The sequence below is a fragment of the Salarias fasciatus genome, chromosome 1, assembly GCF_902148845.1.
Source record: "Salarias fasciatus chromosome 1, fSalaFa1.1, whole genome shotgun sequence".
NCBI classification, from domain to species: domain Eukaryota; kingdom Metazoa; phylum Chordata; class Actinopteri; order Blenniiformes; family Blenniidae; genus Salarias; species Salarias fasciatus.
The window spans coordinates 26528059-26552850 of record NC_043745.1 but is presented as its reverse complement, the minus strand read 5'-3'; the positions used below and the strand labels follow the sequence as shown (position 1 = coordinate 26552850).

The 24792-nt window shown below is 39.7% G+C and overlaps 1 protein-coding gene across 2 annotated transcripts in view; it reads right to left on the bottom strand.

Annotated features, from left to right (window-relative positions):
* The window catches only part of LOC115408131 (glypican-6-like), a 129844-nt gene that overhangs the window by 28677 nt on the left and 76375 nt on the right, over positions 1 to 24792 (bottom strand). For both annotated transcript variants that reach the window (XM_030118758.1, XM_030118844.1), the window contains exons 4-6: positions 23044 to 23209; positions 3690 to 3820; positions 1482 to 1625 (exon numbers count right to left, since the gene is read on the bottom strand). In XM_030118758.1, the coding sequence (XP_029974618.1) occupies positions 1482 to 1625; positions 3690 to 3820; positions 23044 to 23209 (441 nt within the window). The remainder of the gene's footprint in view (positions 1 to 1481; positions 1626 to 3689; positions 3821 to 23043; positions 23210 to 24792) is intronic.

The following is a 24792-nucleotide window of genomic DNA, read 5'->3' as shown; positions in this document are numbered from 1 at the left end:
AAATTAGCCAGAGGAAAAATCCATGTCGTAAAACATTTAGTTTAATAATGTCTTTACAGAGTCAAGCTGTCTTTCAGTGAACTCTTATTAAAATCAATTCTAATCCACGCCACTTCCTTTCAAGACTATGTAAGTGCTTTTGAGAAATAAACATATAGGGATAATTCAAAACTTACACTTTACACTTTGGCTTTAACTATAGTTCAACAAATTCATATCTAACAATGAATTATGGGGCAAACAAACCTTTTTTCCATGTATTTTGACAGGTATGTTTTGATATGATACCTAAAATATCATATTTAAGTGGTTTCATATAGCATATTAAGACATCAAACCAGCACGAACTTTGTGGCAAAAGAAGGGAAAAAAACAAAACAAAACAAAACCCAGTGGTTGGTTGAGGTGAGATCGGTTTTAACATGATGTCAAGTTGAAGGCCTCTCTGCTGCTCCGCACTGAAGCTTGACACTGACAGCCTCCCACGCACTGTGTTTCAGTAACAAAGGAAGGAGGTGCATTAGACCTTTTATTGCCTCAATTATTGTCTTGGGATATTTCATCAACTTGAAGTTTTGTGGGTGGATGTTGAGTTTGCGGTCTCTTCTGTTTTCGACATAATGTAACTTCTGGGATGAGATACAGCCCGTTTTTGAGGAAAGATACATTTTGAAGTATGTAATGGGTAATTTACTTCCCAGCAGTGACAGTGCTCTGATGGGTTACATAAAGAGCAACACGTCTTTTCTCTTTTTCAATATGTTTCATTTGTATTCAAAAAGAAGAAGAAGCGACATGTCTGTGTCTGGTGCGTGAAAAACAAGCATTTTTGTGAATTCTGGAAAAAAACCAAAAGCAGAGAGAAGTTCAGAATCTGACCGATTTTAACTCTGACTGCAGCAATGGTGGAAGTCACACAGCACCCGCGGGCTGCATGGACTCCATAAACATGCCTCTATTTTTTTCTGGCCTTTGGACTTAAGCCCCAGTAAGCTGACCTGAAGCTCAGCATGCCTGCACCAACACTGACTCCACCAATAATGTCTCAAAAGCTCCAAAACTCAGGTGAGCTGTTGGAAAATATGAGAAAAGGGAGTGTCTTCAGTATGGGTTGCTGGTTGAGATCAGATTTGTTTCATAGATATCATGTTTGGACGCTTTTATTTATTTTTAGGTGGCAAAATGTTTGTTCCTTGTTACTGCACTTAAGTGACTTTTTCAGTACTTCATCTGAGTGTGCACTCTTTTACTGACTTTTTACTATTACTCCCTACATTTCAACACTGATATCCTTATATTCTACACCTTATGTTCTCAAAATTGGACCAACAGTGAAAGAATTAAAGTAGCTGACAGTAACACTGATAAAATATGATCAATTCTAATTGAACGCTAGAAGCTATGGAATAAGTGGTGTTTTTTTTTCCTGCTGGCAATGCTATTGTTTTTTTACCCATTATCATCATTATCTTTCTCCATACCAGTCTCTCCAGGCTGGTTCCAGCCGCCGTGGTCGGCCTCTCCTCTGGGGTGTAAGGTCTGAATCGACCGCTGAACACGTCGGAGATGCCCCGTGCAGACCTGCCGATTCCTGACGGCTTCGGCTGCCCGCACCCTTGAAAAACCTGAAGAGCAAAAAAGAACAGCAGGAGATGAAGATACTGCAGTCAGCATGCAAGCACAAAGGCTTCCAATATTAACACAAACCTTCCTGATAATTATGAAACTTTTTTTTTAATTACTTTCTTTCTCTGTCTGCAGTAGTTTGACGCTGCATGAACTGAGCTGTAGCTGAGTCAATTTCTTTGTAGAATACACATCCTTTTTGATTGTAGAAAAATTGTAGTTTGCTGACACCACTGAGGCTTTTTTTTTTTTCTTCTTGAGAAGCCTTTGTCAATTTGCTCGCAGCACCATTTCGGGTGTGTGATTTGAGACAGAAAACTCCATAGAGCCAGCCTGGAACCAATGCTGTCCATCAAAGCCTGAGTCTCCTTTTACAGGAAGTGTTATATTGGTGGGAAAAAGGGAATGAACCCCCGATATGTTTCTACTCAATTGCAATGGAAAGCCACTATTATATACAGTGACACAGCAATTTGGAAAATAAATAAATAAATAAAATCTCAAACATGAAACCATCCGTCTGTGTTGCACTACCACAAAGTCAATACACATCAGCTTTAACAAGGAAATAAAACTTTAAATGTACAAAAAGAAGCAACAAGAAAGTAAACAATTCAAATCACTTTAAATCTCCTTCTTATTCATATTGTATTAAAAAAAAGTGAAAGAATGAAAGAACTATCCTGAAAAGAACTGAAACATGTTTGAAGAAAGTTTCCTGCGATGCTCCCTGAAGGTTTGTTACTTATGGTTGTTCAGATCTGTTATCACCTGAGCAGTGCACTAATCAATGTGTAACTTATTGAGGTTCATTGTGTGCAACAGATTGTTTTCAGATGGCTCGGTCTCTACAGGCTTTCGGGGCCCAAACAACACACCTCCAAACATGGCAGCTCATTACCATTCCTCTCCGGCCGCCTGCCGGTCCCCGGCTCGCTGTGTGATGGAGCACTCTAATGCGCCGCCTGGCTGTCCTGACAAGAGGATGTCCTCTCTCTAATATTCATCAATTCTTCACCATGATTACAGTTCCGATATCTTGTACATCACAGAAGCAAAGCTGTTTTCCTCAGGTCTTCGCGGCAGTGATGCAGGAGCGATATAAGGTGGCTGGTGTATCGTACGAAACCGGGAGAAAGGCCGCGTATAGATAAAATGTGAATGTGAGGAAAGTTTGTAATCTCGGGGCAATCTGTGAGCCAAGCACACCCTTGCAGAGGGAAATCCTGCAGCGCATAGAAAAGAGGTTAAATTTTACACTGCAGCCCTCTTGATACGGGTAAGAATGTGACATCCAATTTACACCGACCTTTGTGTCTCCGGCGTGAAGAAAGGCCAGAATACAAACGATCAGAATAAAAAGTTGGATTTGACAATCTGTATTTTTACAACAACACAGCTCATGGTGCAGAAAAGACAGACTGATTGTTTATAATTACCATTTTCAAAACACTAACAAGCATTCAGAGACCAAATTAAACTGCCTCTAAGAAATTACATTAACTTACTGCTGACATTTTTTTGACATTTAAGGGGAAAAATGTCATTATAAGCGTTGACGGCTTGTGTCTCCCTGATGTAGACGTCACAATACTTTGATTATCACACGCATACAGTATTATTACACTACATATTGGGAAATAAATAAATTAATTAAAAAAAAGCTTTAAGAAAATTTTACATGCAAGGAACAGCTCAAAACAGATTTTAAATATGATCACTTTTTGACAGAACTTTGTTTTTAATCATATGAGGATTTGTGGGGGAGAGGAATGTGTCAGAGTTTGTCACCATCTTCTTAAAACGCTGAATCTATATTTCATCATTCAGTGAAACTGCTATCACACAACAGAAGAAGCTACATTATATTAAAAAAATGCAAACAAAAGGATATTTGAGATCTACTGACGTGTTACTATGTGCATTAAATAAATCAGACGCTAATGCAATTTTAGAATCATATGACAAAAACAACAACAACAACATGCAAATAATTCCATTAGTTATGAATTAACATGAATATTAATTAAAAAGGAATAGAAAGTTCCTTCTCTTTCGAGTACCTTGGCTGACACTTGCATGCTGTTGTCCTGCATGGTCATGATGGCCTCGGAGATCTTGATGTCAATTGGCTGGATAACCGCCTCGATGTTGAAGGGTCCCTCCAGTCTGTCTGCCACCAGCAACATGGCATCTGTCACAACACACACAACACATCAGTTCACAAGTATTCCACACTCACATGGACACACTGCTACTTCTGCTTATGCACACATGTCAGCGTGTTCAGTGTCGGCGAGAATGCAAAAATCCCGGTGGTTGCAGGACAGCCCATTGCATGGGGATAATGAAAAGTACACGCGATGGTGTCTTCTTCAAATGCAATCATTACAAACACAAAGGATCCTGCCAGCACCGTATGTATTCTCTTTGAACAGCATGCAAAAGAGGTGGAGAAAGTATGCTGCGCCGCAGCAAGTAGTGCTTAGAAAATAAATGTACTGAGTTCACGACATGCTTATTCATTAATGTCAGCCATTTGTAAACATGCTGATGACTAATTAAAGAGAGCATGAGATACCAGCGCCATTCATTCACTCGCAATATTACTCTGAACTGTTTGAATGAATAAAAACAAAAAACAAAAAAAAAACAAACAAAAAAACATAAATATGTATATATATATATATATATATATATATATATATATATATATATATATATATATATATATATATATACATATAATTTAACTATATTTTAGGTAAAACTAAAATAAGGTTAATAATATTAAAATTTGAAAGACGTCCTGATCAGAGGCGGTACTTGAGGTCACAACACCGAGCCAGTGCAACTTGCAGAGCAGGCGTGGATCGTTTTTATGGTAAATGTCCTTGATGCCCTGAATGCTGCATCTGGACTTCAAACTCTGTACTCCACCCTTAAGTCAGAGCTACCGATACTAAAAACCCGGGCGTTTGCATGTTCTTCCTGTGTCTCTGTAGCTGTTCTCTGGCTTACACTATTACATATTTCTCCAACAATCTGATGATAATTTTGTTCAGTCCTGATCTTAAAAATCCCACTGATGTGAGTGTGAACGTCGATGACTGCCCATTGACCAAGCCTGTCACTCAAATTGGGATTGTCTCCTCCCCCTCCAGACCGGGACAAAACGGGGTTACATACCGCACTGCGCTATCGTGTGAATCGACACTTCATATCTTTTCATTTTCTTCAAAAGAGCATAATATTAACATAGAATTCATCTTGCCACCCTAAAATAAGTCTGGAGTGAAATGAAATGCATTTGATATTTACAGTGAACTTTCATATCTCTGTGAAATTAATTAAAAGTCCAGCAAGTCTTGTTTGAGGGGTTACCAGTGGTTAAGTGGGAGGAAGGACGGTTGAAGATATCTTTAAACTGGAAGCTGTGACATTTGCAGGGGTGTGAAAAACCACGATGAACGGAGGAAATGTGCAAATCATTAGATCACAAATCAAATTTGAATGCAAGACAATGAGTGTCCTTTAAGTCTGGAGGCTGTGACAAAAAGCTACAGTGATTACACGGTGCTAAAAAGACTTCCGCCATCCCTGCTGCTTTAAGCCAAGGCTCAAATCATTGGCAAAGTGACTGCATAAAACACAAACTGCCAAAAGATTGTCCAGAATTGCTCCTGATACATAATACACCAACAGACTGATCCAAAGCATGACGACAAAGAGAAACTGTGTTTTTTTTTTTATCCTCAACCTAGTCACGACTGTGTTTATTATTAGTAGAACAGACAATCAAATGAATATCTGATTATTCCTCCCAGTCTGTTCCCATATGTAAGTCAGGCTCTGGCAACTACTAAAAAAAAAGTACTTTATTACAGTTATTAATTCAGCAGAGGTATGTGAGTCAGTTCACTTCTTCCAGAAAATAAAAGTTACATGGATAATTGAACTTTGTGTAACTTGTATCTCCCTCAGTTGGGCTTGTCTGAATAATTTGTACATAGCTGCACAGCTATAGTTTTGCTGTCAGCACTGTGCAGGTCCAACTCACTCATTAAGCTAAATAGTGGCATCAGTTAGCTGGTGGCATCCGGATGTCAGTGAATCCAAATCGAGGCAGATTTACGATCTAATTATGACGAGAAGAATGCAAACAAACAGTAGACGAAAACGACAAACAGGCAGACAACGGCAGTGCAATCATACTCGATGCTAAAATAATGAGCTTAATTCATGCAGCTCTCAGGAGGATTGATTCAGCTTATTGAAATAATGAAGCACTACTCCTCCAGTGAAGGAGGAGTAAGGTGAAATAGTGAATGCTAAGATAATGCTTCGGCTCATGCTGAAAGTTATCACAGCAGTTCTCGAACTCCAGAAATGCCTTCATGTATGACAACAGTAAAAAGCAACAAATTCAACAATGTCAACAATTTTTCCCCTGGGAAAAATACAGTATTTCTTTTCTATTCTATTGCATTCTATTCTGGGAGTCAATATATTCCATTGAAAAAAAACCATAAAAGCAGCAAATAAAAAATAATGATTTGGGCTGTTCTCACGTCTTCATCTGATCTGGTAAATTACTTTCTGGCAACTGAAAACCTTCATAATATCACACCTCTGTGAAGCAGCAGCAACTTCAAACTTCATTTATGATTTGAATTTCAAAAGTTTTAGTTGTTTTGTGTGACTTTTCCAAAAATAATCTCATATCAGACTATGAACAGACCATCTCTCTGTTTCTGTCTCATTTTTGATTCACGCCAATTCACAATTCAGTTTTAAAACAGCAGCACAGAGCTGTGAGTGTCTGAGTAAAGAGCACTTAAAATGGGGGCAGGAAGTCCTCATCCTTAAATGACAAATGAGGTCATCTGTCAACACCGCCTGGAAATACCCGACTCCTGATCGTTTGTTGGTCCAAAACCCCCCGTGGCTCAGGTATGATTGGCAACTGAAATGACTTTGCTGTGGTCAAAAGGTTCCTCGAAAGTTAGTTAATGGAAACAATACTGAGTGGCAGCTAAGAGAAGTAACATAAAGCCTCAGTATTGAAGTGGCGTACTTTACACAACAGTGACTGCAGCGCAGAACTTTAACTAAGTTTGAACTCGCTAAACTCTCTTTTATTATCTTGCATTGGTCGCATTGTGTGGAAAGTTTAACTTGCTCGGTAAAAAACGCTCAGGAGTCTTGTAAAACTGACAAATCAGATCATTGGGGCAGGTCAGGTACGACTCGCACAATTACAGTGCAACACACCGGCGCCGAGGGAAGCCAATACCACTGAAGACAGTCCTGACCCGTCGATGCAGAATGCGTTTAGCTCCTGCCTTCGGGCTGCCATTTCACAGTGCCTGTCATGAGACCCGAGAAACATAAAGTCTCCCACCTCTCACCGGCAATCGACAGGGCAGGATATAAAGCTGGCCCGCCTGATGAAGAGGAAGTCAGAGGACATGTGAGCAGGGAAGAGAAAGCACCAGCCAGGAGAGGAGAGAATTAAACACATAAATATCAAATGCCTAAACTGTTACTGACACTTAATAATCAAGTCTTCATAATATTTTGCCAGGTTTCCCCAGTTTTGGAGAGTTTTGCAAGACCTCCGTTATTACAAATATGTTGGTTTTCTTGCCTCACAGCAGGACCATCCATGGTTGAAGTCTGGTCAGGAGTCTTTCTTAGTGGAGTTTGCGTGCTTCCTCTGTGTGCAGGGGTTCTCTACAGGAACGCTGGTTTCCTGCCACAGTTCAAAACATGGATTTGATGTTCCGTGGTGGTTAATGGGTGATTTTAAAAGGAAATGGATCCAGGATATCAGGCAGATCTTAGATACGTGGTCAGTTTGTTGATGTGAATTGTGGATTAGAGATCAATTAACAACAGGGGTATGAGGGGCTTTCAACTGTTATCACTGTGTAAACCTACTTTCTAAATCATACAACTGATTAGCTTAGACTTTGACAGATCACTTTAAAGTGTTATGACTTCAACAATTGTTGAAAAATGTGTCCATCAGTTCAGCAGTTTCCTTTGATGTTATCTGGATTTGCATTTGAATCGATCATTTTCTGTCCACATGAATTTAGCCAAGCTTAACAAATTAAAGGAGGACTCAATGCAAGATCGTAATAATTTTTCCAGTCACCACGGATTCACAGATACTGAATGATGGCTGTTAGTGATTTAAGCCTGTGTGCATCACCATGTTTTCAGAATACTACTATATTTTTATGCCAAAGCACACAGTAACTATGTTCAGAAAACTTTAATATAAATCAAACAATTTCAGCTTATATTCCCAGAAACATCAATTTTCTTTATCACTTTATCTGCAGGGTCAAGCCGCGCTGCATGACGCCGTCAGACTTTGGCTGTAAAGCATTTTACTTCACTGACACAGTTGAGGGTCCATGACTGGACAAACAGAGGAAGACAGAGAATCTGGTTGAGACTGAGATGTTGAGAAGAAATAAGAATACGTGTAGAAAACTCAGGTATGCACTGGGAGAACATTCAAACTGCACACAGAAACTCAAAAATCTCATTTATCTCCTTTGGTGTCTGTGTATCCATCATCTCGCTATTTCATAACACTGTTATTGGCAACATGTTCAATTTCCCCAAAAACTCACCTCAAAAGGCGAGAAGTCTCACTATTTAATGATGAATTCTATCAAATGTGATAGAAGTGAAAATGATTTTAAGTATAAATGTTATTCAAATAGAGACCGTTTTCCCGCTGAACTGTGCATGTTGAGCCTCTGCTTTTAAAGTGTGCTGAGTGAGCAGAGCGACAGATAGATTCCTCTTTTGGGTCTGTTGGTGTCTGTGTCTTTGAAGAGCGCTCCTGTTTGTTTACTCTGGAGTCTCAAATTGGGCGTGATGCTTGGTTAGATTTCCATCAGTGGCAGGCTGGAGGTCATTGTAGGGGGCCAACCCGGGTTCTGTGAAGTCTTCAGTTGCCTATGTTTAGCAGAGCACTGCTCTAAAGCCTTTGGAGGGGAAAAAAAAATAGGAAAAAGAGGCCTCAATGGAATTCAATGAAAGTAGAGGAGAAATTGGCAGCAATTCTGTTGCTCGTTCCATGAAAGACCCAAAGACCTAAATGATATCCTCAGCGGGGTTCTGACAACCTATTTTTCATATAGCTTAATGAATATTTGATGGATTCTGAAACTGAGTCAGCCATATGAATCGTCGTGAGAAAGGGCTACTTCAACCTGCTGAAATAACCACAGAAATAATATCACATACAAGATTTTTTCTTTTAAGATCGAACAGTCTTAAAAAAAAAAAAAAACTTTTAAAGATGGGTTTGATCTCCCCAGACATGAATAGGAGCCCAAGCTTATTTTACAAACTGAATGAATGAAAAAAAAAAAAAATAGAGAAAAAGTATTAGCTGACATGAGTCCGAGACTACTGAAAGTTCAGCTAAAAAAAGCAAAATGAAGCGAATATGTTAAGAGTACAAATTTCTGAATAAATTCAATGCTGAGAAAATTGATAAACCCAAGCATGCTGTGGAAATCTATGATAATAATTTCCAAAAGTCCAGGTTTAATACAAAATGTCACATGACATTGTAGTAATTCTCGCCATTCATTTTCTACAGCTGTCTTATCTAAGTCAGAGACCTCTGAATCTTACAGCAGTGGCTAAAAATCAGGCTGCAAAGCAGGACTCCTATCCCTCACAGGACGAACATGCCGAGTCAAACACACCTCCAGTTTACAGACACGATTCACTCATTTTCTAGACTGATTGTTTTCCAACACAGGGATGTCGGGAGCTTCAGCTGATCCCGCCTGGATTTGGGTGAAGGCATTTTATACCCGAGACAGACCGCCAGTCCGTTGCAGGGTGAATGCAGACAACCACTGACATTCACATATACTGGGAATTTAGAGTGAGGAGTAAACACCAACCACGTTTTTGGACAGGAGAATACCCAGACAAAATTCATGCACACACAGGAAGAACATGCAAACTGCACATTTATTGCCATACTTGAAAATCTACCTTGAAAATCCATTATGCTTATTAACTTTTGTTCACGATTTTTGATGTCAGTACAGAACGCCATCCTATCCCAGTCACTGTGTGGACATTAAAATCTGCAAATCATTCATATTTAAAAAAAATAAATAAATTCTTTGAAATGCTTTCCAAGGTAAAGCACAAAAAACAGAACCGTTTTCAAGTAATTATAAGAATCAAAAAAGTGAATTATCTGGCCATATGATGATGTTACAATTTCACTACACTAATAACAAAATTTATCTTAAACATGTGACTGTGTCTTAAACAAATGACTGTTCAGTTGGCTTGGATGAATCAAGGACAATGTATTTACTTATTTCAGGATTGCGTCTTCTACAAGACAAACTTGCAGAGGTTGTAGATGATAAGCATCACAAAAACGTTCTTGGGGACTATTAGACTTATAAAAGACTGTGCCAGTTTCATTCATGACTGATCACCAAATAATAAATTGATTTTGGAAAAAAAAAATCCAAAAGTTGGGCAATACATAACTAAATAAACAAGAGACACTTTTAAAGGGCTGTGTAATTAAGAACCCTGCAGTCTGCCTCAGCCAGCTGCTCCCTGGTCAGCGCACCTCGGGCATGCTAACACACTATTTTGTATTGGCGCTGTCACTCTCACCTGCCTCACCCCAAGTGTACTTGGCTGCGGGGCGCCATCAGAAAGAATACATAATCACACATAAGTGTAGGTGGTCGCATTAGAGGTCACGACAATCACAGCTCATCACATTCACTGCTCTCAGTGAACAACACACTGACAGGTCGGCAGTCCTGGAGAGACCTGGGCTCAGAGGAAACTTTCCGCTGGCTGGGACTCTCACGGTTTAAACGTGAATATATGAATACAGGAGCTCAAACATGCTGCCAAGAGTACTTGGTGTCTCTTTTACAGCTGAATTCACCTTTCCAGGCACTGCATTGTCCGTCACAGTTCATCAACACAGCAGCCACGAGCTTTCACTTACAGAAAATAAAGAATGTACAACTGTTTATGCAGTTATGTTGCAAAATCAGAGGGATTCTGGTAATCCGCCATATTTTAAAAATAACACGCCTGTATTCCAGAGATACTGGCACTGAAATGCTCTTCATTAGATTACGCTGCTCATGGCAGCCACATTGTCTCGCTGTAATAGAATTAAACATGATCACGAGGTACTCTGTCCAAACTCGTTAAAAAGACGAAAACGAGTTTAGCCGTCGTCATGGCTACTCAATGTTTTGAGGCACTGCCTCAACGTGAAGAAGGTTTGAGACATGAAAGAGGTTGAAGAACCATTGGCCGGCACACGATTTACACCAAAGAAGCAGTGTTTGTTTATGAAAAGGTTTTTGCGGATGCATTGCAGCACTGTGGTGAACAAATCTCTGCCTGGGTGTGATTGTGGTTTAACAGAAAAGAACAAACGGCAGATGGAGCGAATTTCTTTTGCTTGTAGATGGGCGTGAAGAGAGACTCCAAAGTAAAGATAAGGCACAAAAAAGCCTCTTTGTGGCACTGGCCCAACCTTTATCATTCCGTCGTGGCACAAAGCAAATCAATCGGCTGGTGCAAAAGGAAATTACCTCAATACACCATCGAAACACACAACGTTCTTTTGTGAGATGCCATTCTGTGCAACGACATAGAAAGAAAATTGTTGTTATTTTTTTGTTTTTTTTTAAGGACACCACATCAAATCAAAATCGACCATTTGAAAGATTCAAAGATTTAAGTAGCTTTACAGTTGGGAGCCATGCATTCCAAATGTTGCCTTATATTTCCTCAATTACACAACGTATATTCAGTTTAACAGAGTGAGTAGGATTCGGAATAATGAAAGTTTGGTACATGGACTGTTTAGAGGTAAATCTCTGACGGATCAAAACATCAGGGACGCCTCCCAATCATCACTTTACACTTTCTTTTGGCTTCAGAACAACCTCCAATGTTCATATATTTCACACAAGACAAATGGAAAATGACACAGACGCATACATATATTAATATGATAGCATCAGACTACAGCACTGCATGGACACAGGCTGCAAACCCGAGATGCCAATTTCTAATTTGACCACATCTCAAAAGATGCTACATTTCTCTGAGATGTGGTGACTATGGAGGACATGTCCATCAGGTGACTTGACTGTCATGTTGAAGCAAAACACATTAAGATATGATTCAAGATTTGCAAAAAAGATTGTGATTTGTGAATCTCTACGAGTGTTTTCGCTGTGATGGACCATTTCTCCTGACCCCCTTGGAAGAAGCAGAAGATGTATGGAACATTGCGAGTTAACCCAAGATACTTCAAAAACCTCAGAAAACAGATAAATTGTGTAATCCCAGTAGCTGCTTGAGTTTAATTTGATCCACGCCAAACTGGATCGAGGGATTATTTGCATGATATTTGTGTAAACAAGCTGTTGAGCATGTTATAATGTTTCAGTCGGGCGCATACAGTTTATTATTTGGATTTATACGTGTTTTAATTGCAACTGCCACAACTGGGGATTTCTATTGATTATGCTTCACGCAAAGGTGAAAATGTTCACATGCTTCAGGTATCAACAAACAAACAATTGATCCGTATCACCATTCATCCATCCATCTATCGACTGACACAGCCGGCTCTATTGGCATGATTGTTTACTGCTGGCTGCATGGTGCCAGATCTTTTTTTTTTGCCTTCAGGCTGAATGCTTGGATATTTTCTAATGGAAAGCTCTCTCTATTTCTCAGGCAGGGATTTGGAGAGACTCCAGCAAACTACCTGCAGAGTCCCTTGAGGCAGCACGCAGCAGTCATTCATGTGTGAATCTGACAGATCAATACCCTCGATGTAAACATGTTGAGAAACAGACAAAAAGCAGCCCTGATTATCAGGAATTCCTATCTGCTTCCTTATACTTTTGGTCACTTCCCCATCAATTAAATGTAGATATGGTGAATTGTGCTGGAGAGATCAATAAATACAACCACAATCACAGACAGCTTCGGTCACACACCACAAGACTCATCCTGAGCAGCGACCTACAAAACCTGTTACAACACTGGAGCTGCCTGGTTTCCCATGATAGCAGAGAAATGGCTCATTTTAAAATAGTGAGAAGAATAACAATGACCGAAAACATCCTCTTGCTCTTTTCACATAATTTGCAAATTTATTGACAAGAACTGATTAAAACAGATTAGTCCTTTTTTTTTTTGGAGGCATGAAAAAGTTTAAATGAGGTTTCAAGGAGACGAAATGGATGAAAAGCATTGATTCAACTTAATTAAACTCATAAGAAAACACTGTATCTGTGAATCTACATTGCTAATGATCTTTCTTTTTGTGCACCGCCTGCGAGCAGAGTTACTGTCAAAGAAAATGCATTTGATTTTATTTCACGCCACACAAGCTTTCACTTGGCTTTAGACTGACTGGTTTGGTGTTGATATTAGAAGAAGCATGTCAAACCAGAAGTAACAAAGTACAGAAACTGTCAGATTTAAAGTGTGTTTGAACTGATCTCGTGTGACCTGTTATTTAAAATTAAAAGGAATATCACTATTATAATTTACAAGTCAAGTCTGGGCTTTTTTCTTCAGTGACAAAGATGTCAAGTAAAATACCACCTGAAGTGCTGAATGGTTTGAATGTGTAGTCAAGTGGTAATTCCTATTCCAAAATGAAATGCATTGTGAAATCACCTAAGCCTTCTCAACTCCAGAATTTGGCTCGGCTACGGGTCTCAAATAATCATTTGTTGGCAATTTGTTACTGCAGCAATTGCCCTTCCAGTGTTGATATGAAATAATTGAGGCATAATTCTGCTCGACTGCAAATGATGAACATAATGCAAAGAAAATTGCAACCCAGTTCCCATAAATACAAGTCTGCCCAATGATTCAGAGCTGCAGCCATAAAAAATTGAAAGAGTAACTTTCACCATCTGTCAGAGCAAACTGGAGAAAATGTCCGCACACAAACACAATGTATCCAACAATAGAAGTTGATGACACCCTTCATAAATTGCCAGAGACAGCGGATTACTCCATCGCCAGTATTTCGCCACATGCTCCAGACAAATGTTAAAATAGTGTAATAAAAACAGCGCGGGAATGTGACATTTTCCTCTAAACTGTAATGAACTGACCACAGATGTTACAGGGGAAGAGGAATCTGTGCGTAGGCAATAAAACTGGGCAATTCTTCAAAACATGTCTTCACGGGTGATGATGAAGGTGAAGCAGTGGGTCTGTTCTACTGCATGTTCTGTCTGAAGCTGTGTACATTTCTATAAGTATTCAGGCCTCCTATTTAAATCCAAAGACACAACTGTTGTGTGGTTTGGTTACTACATTGAGCATGGGCATAAAGTATAGATCAGGAAAGGCAAGTTCCATCATGGGACCATGGCAAAAGTTTCAAAAGTTTCTAAAAGAAGGCCAAATTCAGATTTCCTGCTGGGAGCGATGGAGAACACAGCAACTATTTTTAAGTCTTTGTTAGACAAACGACTATATGTGGTAACTTCAATGACAATTACAGATTTCATGAAAAATAAGTTGAGCAAAATGAATAAATCATTACTGATTGTGTTGGTGGTGTAAAAGGTTGTGTAAATAATAACAAAAAATGTGTTTTTTTTCCCGTTGAAAATCCCCTCTTTTTCCCAGTTTTGTCCTGGATCGAAAAGGCTCTAGAATATGATGAACTCAGGTATCATATGTGACACAGTGACAGCAGACACATTATTAGAATGTTAATGAACCTCTGTTGCAAATAACTCTAATAACTGAATGACGGCTCAATACCTCAAGCAGAGACACAGTAAGAAATATTTCCAATATAGTCATTTTATTAAGTTGTCAATCATTACACATGTGCAGTTTTGGTCATTATAACAGTCTTCCCAACAAACAGATACGTTTATTTGTTAGTTTTGTAAGTTAAGTGCTGCAGACAGCTTGAAAAAGTGAAATAACTTAATAAATATTTTTGTGAATGCCTATAAATCAAGATACAGGTATTAGATATTTATTTTCCTAAAAGTTCACTGAGAAATAGAGTAACTTGGGGAGATTTCGATTGATATCTGGCTCAAATGCATTTAAATGACCATCCTCCTCCCTTTATCAGTAAAGCGAATCATTGATTATATTTACAAACTGGCTTGCTGTAGCTCACAGGCCCTCACTTTCCAATGTTGAGTATAACTGAGTGATTAATTATGATGACCAAAAAGTTTATCACTCCGAGCATTAATTCCTTGATAATTACCCCATTTGCTCAGTATCGAACCAGGGTTTGGAAGGAATGGCATATTATTATGTCAAACTGACAGGGCTGGCGTTGGCCAGTGAACAGAGCCTCATTCTGAAATGATAACAGCACCTCTGCTGCTGCATCTCGGGAGAGTAACTCCTTGATGGGAAGACGGCGTTGCGTCACTGCGCATGGACGCACGGCTGTTTGTTTACATGCTTTGGTATTTTGACAAGCCGAGACTAAAGCTCCACCGACTTTGTTCAGTGAGGGATCGCGTCGCCTAAATACAACGGTATGGCTCTTTGATGTGCTGTCTGCTGCTGTCTCGTTCCTTTTCTCCACCTATCGCTGCTTTTACTGTAATTTCTCGGCAGCAACGGCTACAGATGCATAGACGTGAAAGAGCCTGCAAAAAAAAAATGATTTTGCATCAATGCCGGCCTGTTTTTTTTTTTTTTTCTAAATAAATTGGATTTGTAACATCAGTTGTCTTCAAGTGGTGTAATGCTAAATTAGGGAGTACTTTCACAATAATTAAGAACTAGGAGGCTTGCAGGTAATTTAAAACATCCCATGCTCAATGAGTTTCCCACAGAGGAGCGTGTAGAGCCACCGATTAATATCTGTCTCAGAAGACTACTGTGAGTGCTCATTGGCTTTCCCTTGAAGAGCTCAGCGGATAAAAACACAGACCTGCAACGACAGATAGGTGTCTCTGCTGTGGCTGTCGACGATACAGAAGCATATTTATATACTAAAGCCTACAAAACCATGCCAGCATTTCATATGATTCACTGGCTAAATATTCAACGGTGGAAATTAAGAAATAATCTAAGTGTCCGCCAGCGGATTTGACAGTGATCCAGCATCTTTCCTGAGATATACACTCAGACATTCAAGGGAAAGCGCCTGTTCGTGCTGATAAAACTCACAAAACTCAACCTTTCATTCTCACTTAAACAGTCCTGTCTGCATAAAAACCCTGCCAAAACTATTATGCAAAAAGACGTCAGTTTCCTGTAACATTTGCTTTTTTTTTTTTTTTTTCCCATCAAGGGTGCAGCTGCAAGAGGTGAAGCAGTTGCTAAAGACTTTAACTACCTTGACAACGTAGCCGTCCACCTTTGGGGAGTCCCCAAATGCACTAACAACTGGATTGTGGCTCAATACCAGCACTGCAATCTCGTAATGATTCCCCCCACCCCCCACCATTTTTATTGGTTTTTAAGTATGTCTGGATCGCACAAGCTCCTCCACAGACACGAGCCACTTGGCAGTTCCACAGACTGCAGTAACAACATTAAGAAAGAAGAAGAAAAAGACGTGAAGATTTTGTTAGAAAACTAATGTAGGAAATGCAATAAAACAAACCTAAGATGGTAAAGCAGATGTAAGGTTCATTGTGATGAATATCTCAGTGAAGTACAGCAAGTCTCAAGCAAAGTAACATCAGGTCTGCAAATTGAATGTCACAAAGTAATTAAAAAAGAAGAAGAAGGAAAAAAAAAAAAAAAAAAAGCAAACGCTTAGCTGCCCAGAGGGAGGAAACGTGAAATAAGAAATCAGTGCTGTCAAGGATGGGTAAGAGTAAGTAGCATTAAAGGTGCAGTTTGGCAACTGTGGCAATTCTCTGAGAGAGTTAGATGAGAAGACTGATGCCGTAATAGCCATTAAATATTAAGATACTGCCGTCAGGCAATTAGGTTAAGTTAGTATGAGGAAAAGACAGAGAGAGACTTACAATGCACGTTCACATGCAAACTGGAAGAGGACAATTTCTTTTTTTTTCCCAATGAATTAGACAAATAAGAAAAAAATACAGTAATTTGTGGGTTTTGGAGATGTTGCAAGGCAGATGGCCTCAGAGATGCACTCGCAATTTCCTCATTTCACTGCACATTTATCCTAACTGTACATCCATGGAAGTGGCATCAATCTTTTCGCCTCTCATCTACTGGCAAGAAAACTAATGAGCACACTTCCGAAACGTGTTGAAGTATCCCTTTAGGTGTGTGCGGTTTAATTAGGCTGCAGAATACAGTACAATAAAATGTACCATTGTGTAAAACACAATATCTGACAGAGAATAACAATCTGCCTTCCAGTTACATGGAAATCCAGCAACAACCACAGTTCGAACGTGCAGACAATACATTTGACTGAATAAAACATAGCTGGATATCAGTATTGCTAACCCAGAATAGCTTTAAAAAAAGTAAAAAGTTGGTTAAGTGTCACTGTGTAGGCACTCTACTGGATGTATAGAAAATAAATATATTGCAGATCCTGCACAGTCAGTAGCAATTACAAGGAAAAAGATTCTGGTTCCTGATGAGACCGAAGATATGGAAATTGCTTCCACGTGGCTGAGTGAGTCATTCAGCCATCAACTCCACGACAGGCAGAAACCAACCAGCCCGCTTGTTTGTTCCCGTCATGTCTTTCACTGAGATCGTCACGCTTAGTTTTATTGTCTGTCTGTATGTGTGTGTGTGTGTGTGTGTGTGTGTGTGTGTGTGTGTGTGGCTGTTAAACATCTCAGGTTTATCTTAGAGATGCATTGTTTGTTTTTGTTTTTTTTTTTTCTAACGCAACAACAGTCCTGAAACCACTGAACTTCAGGACGCTGGACATTAACAACAGTTAACAACAAATCAAAGACAATACTGTGGAAACGGTCTATCTATATCTATAATTTAGGACCAAAGCTATTGACAGTTTTTATTCCTTCCCTTACTTAAAGATATTGCTTCTTAGAGGACAGGAAAACATATTGGCTTGAATTTTCATGAACTGGGGAATTGTGGGAAGATCTTCTTACATGGGGACACAATCCATGCAATTAAAAAGAAATGAGCGAATGAAATCAATGAGGATCATTTACACTGTGGTGTCAAAGGACTCAACAGAGGACAACACAAGCCTGTATCTTAATTAGGAGAAAAAATATGTTCACGGGCACAGCGCAGTACACCGAGAACAAAAATGCACAAGTCTTTGGAAATCATTCAGTGTGAGAAAACTAATTACTTTCTGCTGTAAATCTTTTGAAGCGAAATAAGTCATTTTATAACTCCTGCCACAAGTCAAAACATCATATGCCTTTCTGACCTTTGTGATCACAGCCGATCACTGCTGGCCACTGCTTAAAGAACAACAGCTAATTACTGTCCCTATGCTTTTGCATAATTAAAACTCTATAGTAACAACTTGTCTCATATAGCAGCAAGCAACAAGAAGTGGATAAAGCCCCCGCAGCTGTTACAAAAACAATGTGTGTCTCTGAAAATTAGCAATTCACTGCTAACAACATTAGCATTGCAGATAAGGATGCACCGCCTTGTAAAGCACCAACAGCAGAGTTTCAGAGCTGTATTCGACTGACCAACATGTGGCCTAAGACCCCCAGTGATAATGCCAGTGGATTTACCTCTTAAAATTCCTAATTTAATTTCTACAACAACAACCCTGAGGTAAGCCCACACGGGCTATTTATTTCTCGAAAATAAAGGTCAATTTTGTGTACTAACTGACTGAACTGTTTCATCAGGCTGTACTTCAGCCAACATTATCGCCACAGGCGGAGTAAAAAATAATACTGTAGCTTAGTTTCAATCACATTTGATTGTTTTGAGAGCTTAAGGCCATGATTATGATTGCATAGCTGATTATAAATTTTAAAAAATATGTTTCTAATCGATCGACTGAAGGCCAAACTGCAGCAGCCACTTGCAAGTCAGAGTCGGGTAAGGTTAGCCGGGCTGGGTGGAGGACGTGCTCATCTAAATTTAATAAAAAATCAACACTGGATGTTGTGCCACACACAAACTAATGTAAGCTCATTAGCGATAGCTTCCTGCTTACAATTTGCCTTTAACAGTAAATGATGAGACAATTTGTTGAATGCAGTAGCAACATCCTCCAAGATGTTCTTGCTCTAAGAACTTACCGTAATACCTGCCTAAAATTCAAAGCCTGACAAGTTTGACATGCCTGAAGCTAAGACGGGAAGATTACTGTTTGGGGAGAGGGTTTATCGAGAAGTTAATTAATGCATTCCATTAATTTTTAACCACAAGTGGCTGAAAGGATCCTGTTTGAGTGATGCCACTTGCCTGTCATAAACGGCACTGATCACAGGGAAAGCCTGAAGAACTACAGCCGTGTTTGTGCAACAGCATGGGTCCCATCTCTCTCTTTCTTTGTCTCGCTTTCTCTCCGTCTCTCCGAGGGTATTTTAACAAGGTGCTGACAAGAAAAATGATAATGATGTGTCTGTCATGACGCGGAGCTGGGTAAATTTGTCATGATGGCAGGTGACTGATGGTGTGGTATAATCCAATGGCCACACTGTGAATTCTTTCCACGAACATCTGAACACACACGTCGCTTGCACGCACACGCACGCACATATATACACACACACACACACAGGATGCGTAAAGTCACTCAGCACTAGCATGAGCAGGTAAATCACATCCTCCCTCAGGTTTATGCTCATTGTTCACTGGCAGTCTGTCTTTTCACAGCCTTGGAAGGGATGAAATCTTTACAGTAACCTCCACAAAGTCTAAAAACTACCCTACTGTAACTCTAAGTTTGAATGCAGGGCATGGTGCTGTGATCACTCTTCTGCATAGAAATATGTAGTTTACATAGACGTATTCACCAAGGTCAGTGCTGTTTTAGTTCGGCATAGATTTCAGGAGCAGCAGCGCGCTTGTTTCTTTCTTCAGGAGAGTCACGTTGCGGCGATGACATCTTAATATTCAAACTGCTCATGTGTTTATGTACGTGCCCATCAGTGGCTGGGTGGGTTGGATTGCCAAGGATTTACAGGACATCACAACTCACGCTAGTAAGCATTCTTGATTGGCAGTGTAGCTTTTAAGTCATTATACTGCGGCAGTATTACTGTTGTGATGCTTTAATGCGTTTGCAGAGCATTTAGAGGAGAGTTAAAAATAAAGTTAGCTTCTTCCAATTAACATTAAAATGTTGCACTAATGCTTCATTCCCCTGAGCCTCCGCTGCCATTGATTTGCTTTCTGATATAACTTCCAAATTGACTTTTCCATACCGATTTATGACTTTAGGGCAGAAACACAAAATTGCTAAACATGTGCAGCATCCTTTCCACTGACACTCAGATGTTTAGTTCATCTGCCTTACTCATACCCATTTCCTATTTAATACAATGAGTTACTATAGTTTATTAGAAAGGACCACTGATACATTTAGAGACAGAATTTAAAAAGAGAAAGACAAAAATCAATGAGCGCACAATCATATACCTTGATGACTTTTCAGCATGAGACACTGTTAATGTTTTGCTGCAAACTGATGACAGATAAACAGATTTGAAAGATCTAAAAAAAAGAAAAAAAGAAACCCAGCCAAATAGAATTACTTTGATATGGTTTGTGTTACACATTTTGCCTGAGAGTTATTTAATATCAAAGACATGTTTATTATATTTCTGCTGCTGTTGCAGTTTGAATATTTATCTAATGGCCATTTAAAAATTCATGTTCAGGCCAAGACTGTGTAAATAAATACTGAGAAACTCCTTCAATACACATGAGAAAATTGCTACGGCCTATATAAGTCATGTTATTTATTTTACGAATGTTTGTTCAAGACTTGAGATGACCTAAAATGACGTTTAAAGCACACGTGCACTTTGCCTGGACAAGATTAGTGTCTGTTCCATTAGAGAGGCTTACCTCGTTTGACTCAGTGAGCTGCTGACATTATCCAGCAACACAAATCAAAGAGACAAGAATTGTTTGGGATAAAGCTTGTTACGTTTAGTCATTATGAGAGAGAGAGAAAGGAAAAAAAAAAAGAAGCCTGCCTTTTTTATGTCTTTCTCCATATAATTACAGCCACCGTTGCTCTATAGAAAGCAGCAGGTATCCCAGGCAGGTCACTAATGACAGAAATAATTTCCTTTTATGATGAGCCAGTAAAACAGCATGTACAGCAACAAGAGAGGGAGTGTTTTACTTTAATATGATTATGTATGAACAAACCTTTTTTTTTTGGCATGCCATGTCTGCCACTAAAAAAATAAATAATGTTAAAAGCAGATTAGTGGATCATTCGGTGTTGTGGATTTAAAAAGTGATGCTATATTTATTTATTTTTGTTTTGATAAGTGGCCAGCTCCTTGAAGTTGTGTTCTATTTTTATGCAAAGATTTCACATTTTTTGCAGCTCCTACTTTTCTGAAAATTGACAACTGATTTACAAAAAAAAAAAAAAAAAAAAGAATTAAATCTAATCAATCTTTTTTACTTTTATTTTATCTTTAGATTTTTTTTTTCCATGGTGGGCTGTCATATCATGTTTCCCCGATACTGTGTGTCTTCTGCCTTCCTCACACCATTTGCCGGCATGTCCTTCCTCACTGGCCTTCCTCTTCCCTTTCTGGTCGGCAGCTCAATATTCAGCATCCTTTAAAGCGTCATCACAATTAGTCAATCTTCATTTCTGTTTTCAGGCAGGAGCATATTTAAAAACCCGAGTGTCCTCAAACTGACTGAGTGCTTTCTAGTGCACAGCCCCACTCTACAGAGCTCCAACTAACCTTGATCACAAAAAAGAAAAAAAAAAATTCAAACATTCAGTTGAATATAAGTGTTTCAGTATTTCCTCCCTGACTGTGGAATTTCAAAACCAAAGTAAAAACACCTTGAGCGTTCTTTCTCCTGCAGTTTTACCAATCAATTTCATCAATGGTAGCATTTAAGCATGAGCCAAGAAGACAGGTAAATGTCAATGAGGCTCTTAAAAAATAAAAGCTTCTGCCTCTGAGCTAACCTTCTCTAATAAAAGATGATTTGCAAGGATGACAACGTTTGTATACAGGCCCCGATCCATAAATTCCAAGAGCTAAAAGATGCTTCAATGGTGTGAACAGATCCGTGGTACATTTAGAAGTTGTCTCTAAAAAAGCAAATCAATATTTGTTGTGAGCTGCATGGTAAGCAAATCGAAGTTGTTTAGCAACAGATAATGAATGCAAAATGTCAGGAACATCAAAAACCAGCCCTTCATGGCAAAAAATAAATGTCTCTTGGGTTACATGCTTCTAATTATAACACCCTCAACAACAGTCTCTACAAGTATAAAAAATAAGGGGGGGGGGGCAAAACATGTCTGTACAAAAATGCTTGAATTTTTTATTTTTTTTTAAAATCGGCGTTCTCTACACCTCAAGGGTGTTCGGGTCTAACCAGATTCATCATTCTGTTGCAACAACAGCTTTTCCCATTACTGTCAGGCACATTGTCCCTTTGCGGCAATAGATTTGCCTCTTCACAACCGAACAAGACACTAACTTTTTAACACATGTCATAAAGCTGTGCGACATCTCATTCAGTGCGCAGGGGCCCGTGTTGATCTGAGACTTCAGACGTGCCAGTGGAGAGAACAAACGGTACGTCATCTGATGGTTTCTCGAATGACAGGCCTGTCACAAAGCAGGCAAACGCTTAGAAGTGCAGTTCATTTGACACTCCGTCCTTAGGGATGTCTCTTAAAAATGTTGCCCCACTTAAAAAAAAAAAAAAAAAAAATGTTAGAGTGGGTGTCAGTGTGGGATTGGGGTACATAACAAATAAAGCATCGGCCTACAAAAGATCCAGAGGGAACGCTCCATGTGCCTCCTTGGTATCCATTTAACAGGAGAGCTTACAGCAGCCAGCTACTTGCAGCTGAACTGAAGTGCTATATTACTCACCAAGCTCAGCTGGAAACACTATAGAAAATGTGTTTGCCTAGGATCTGCTCTCCTTTATCAATCCCAAACAGCAGGGACCAGAGCTTTAAGCACCATGCCAGGGTTCCAGCAATAGCAAACAACATTTCAGACGGAAAAAAAGAAGAAATGGTTGCACAAATAAGATTTTAGTTTTGTCTCTGTAAATCCTTTAAGGCTGAATCTAACGCGGCGCAGCCTACTGAATTCCCACCGAGACTATACAAACACATTGCCTCAGAAAGGAAACATCCAGACTTCGGAATACAAGTTCAAGTTTGCACACAGAGAGGGACACCTGCAGAGAAAGCGTGAGGACAAGGACACTTGATTTGGATCTTACCAATGAAGAGGTTCCACTCAGCGTCGAGGTCTGCCTGGTTTGCCAGACAGCCCCTCATGACATTGTGACAGTAGTTGTGACAGGGTTTCAGTCCGGGCATGCCTCGGCAGTACGGGCAGTACAGCATCTTGGTCAAGGCTCTGACACACGCTGGCACTATATTCACCTACAAAGCAAAGAAATGCTGTTCAGTCACATTTACAAGCTCATTAATCAGTAGTACTATTAGGATATGATGCAGGATTTCCCTGAATTAAGCAGAAATTGAAATGTTGCCCACCACATGTGAGCTGACCATATTTCTCACAAAACATTATGGAGTTTCCAGAGAAACCACCACATGCCACAGCATCAATACCAAGGAATGTGATTCCCCAATGAAACATCAGGGTGGAGGGGAGTTGGACACATTTCAACTTCTGACAAACATCTCAGAACTTGATCAGCTCCTCGGAGGCTTGAAATATGAAAACCCACCAGACAGAACTGTATGACAAGGCAAGGTTTACAACTCTGTCCATCTCTATTTGGTTTGAAGGCTGTGTGTTGTTGGGCCATGTCACTGTACCAGCTTGAGTGAAAGTGACAGGATTCTCACATCTGCTTCCCTTCAGAGGTGGGGATCCAGAACGAAGAGTACATCTGATAATTGGCCTGTCAGCCTCTGTATTCATGCTTGACTTTAGATTTTGTCCAGCAAACACTCTGGAGGCTGCTGGTGTGTGTGTGTGTGTGTGTGTGTGTGTGTGTGTGTGTGTGTGTGTGTGTGTGTGTGTGTGTGTGTGTGTGTGTGCAGAGAAGGTTGCAGATTGGTCAGTGAGGCTGCAGACACAACACCTTTTATATAAGCTCAGCTGTAGCAGAAAAAACAATGCACCCTTCACCAAGCAAATCAGGTCAGAAAAGAAAAGACAAAATGATAGCTTGAGCTTCAGTAATACAACAACGTAAAACAATTTGTTTTACTCCTGAGTCTCATCATTTTTTTTTAACTCATACTGTTCTGAATAGAGATATTGTTGAAATAAAGAAAACCCGACATGCTAAGACTGACAGCTCAAAGCCTGGTGGTAAAAATGCATCACGGATGAAAGAAAGAGGACAAAAAGAAGGATGAAAGTGAGAGAAAACAGAAAAAAAAAATGTATGTTAGTGCACTTTTGTAGAGCCATGTCAACATCTGAGGCGATGCTGTGACACTGGATCCACCTTCGGTCCTCTCTTTGTAACATTCTAGTTCATCTTTGATTTTCCTGATACGATGACCACAGCACCTGCGTATCCCAGGGAGAGAACGACGGCGTGATGAGATAAAATGAGGCCGAGAAGCAGGGAGAAGGGGGGGGGGGTCGGGGTGGAGATGAGCTCTGCTAATGCATTTGCTTCGACTGCTGCTTTGGCACCACGCAACAAGGATCAAATGAAGCATCTCTGACATTTGCAATCTGCCACTGACATCACGCAAAGTCTTGTAAGAAGGCCATTAAACTGGGTTGCTCGCTGTTAGTCGTACCGATGCACGTCAGCTGCTGGTACATGTTCTTGTAAATTGTTTACATCTCTCTGGGAGCGTGGTAAACATATGGGAAATATTTCACAAACAAGACTCAGATGACGGAAGACGTTTTGCAGCTGACATGCATGAAAACCGTCCGTGGGGGCGCTTTCTGTAGCATCATAGTAAATAAAATCAAGTGATCGTATCGTGATAATTTTTGTGTGTATGCATGTTTGGCTTTTTCATTAATA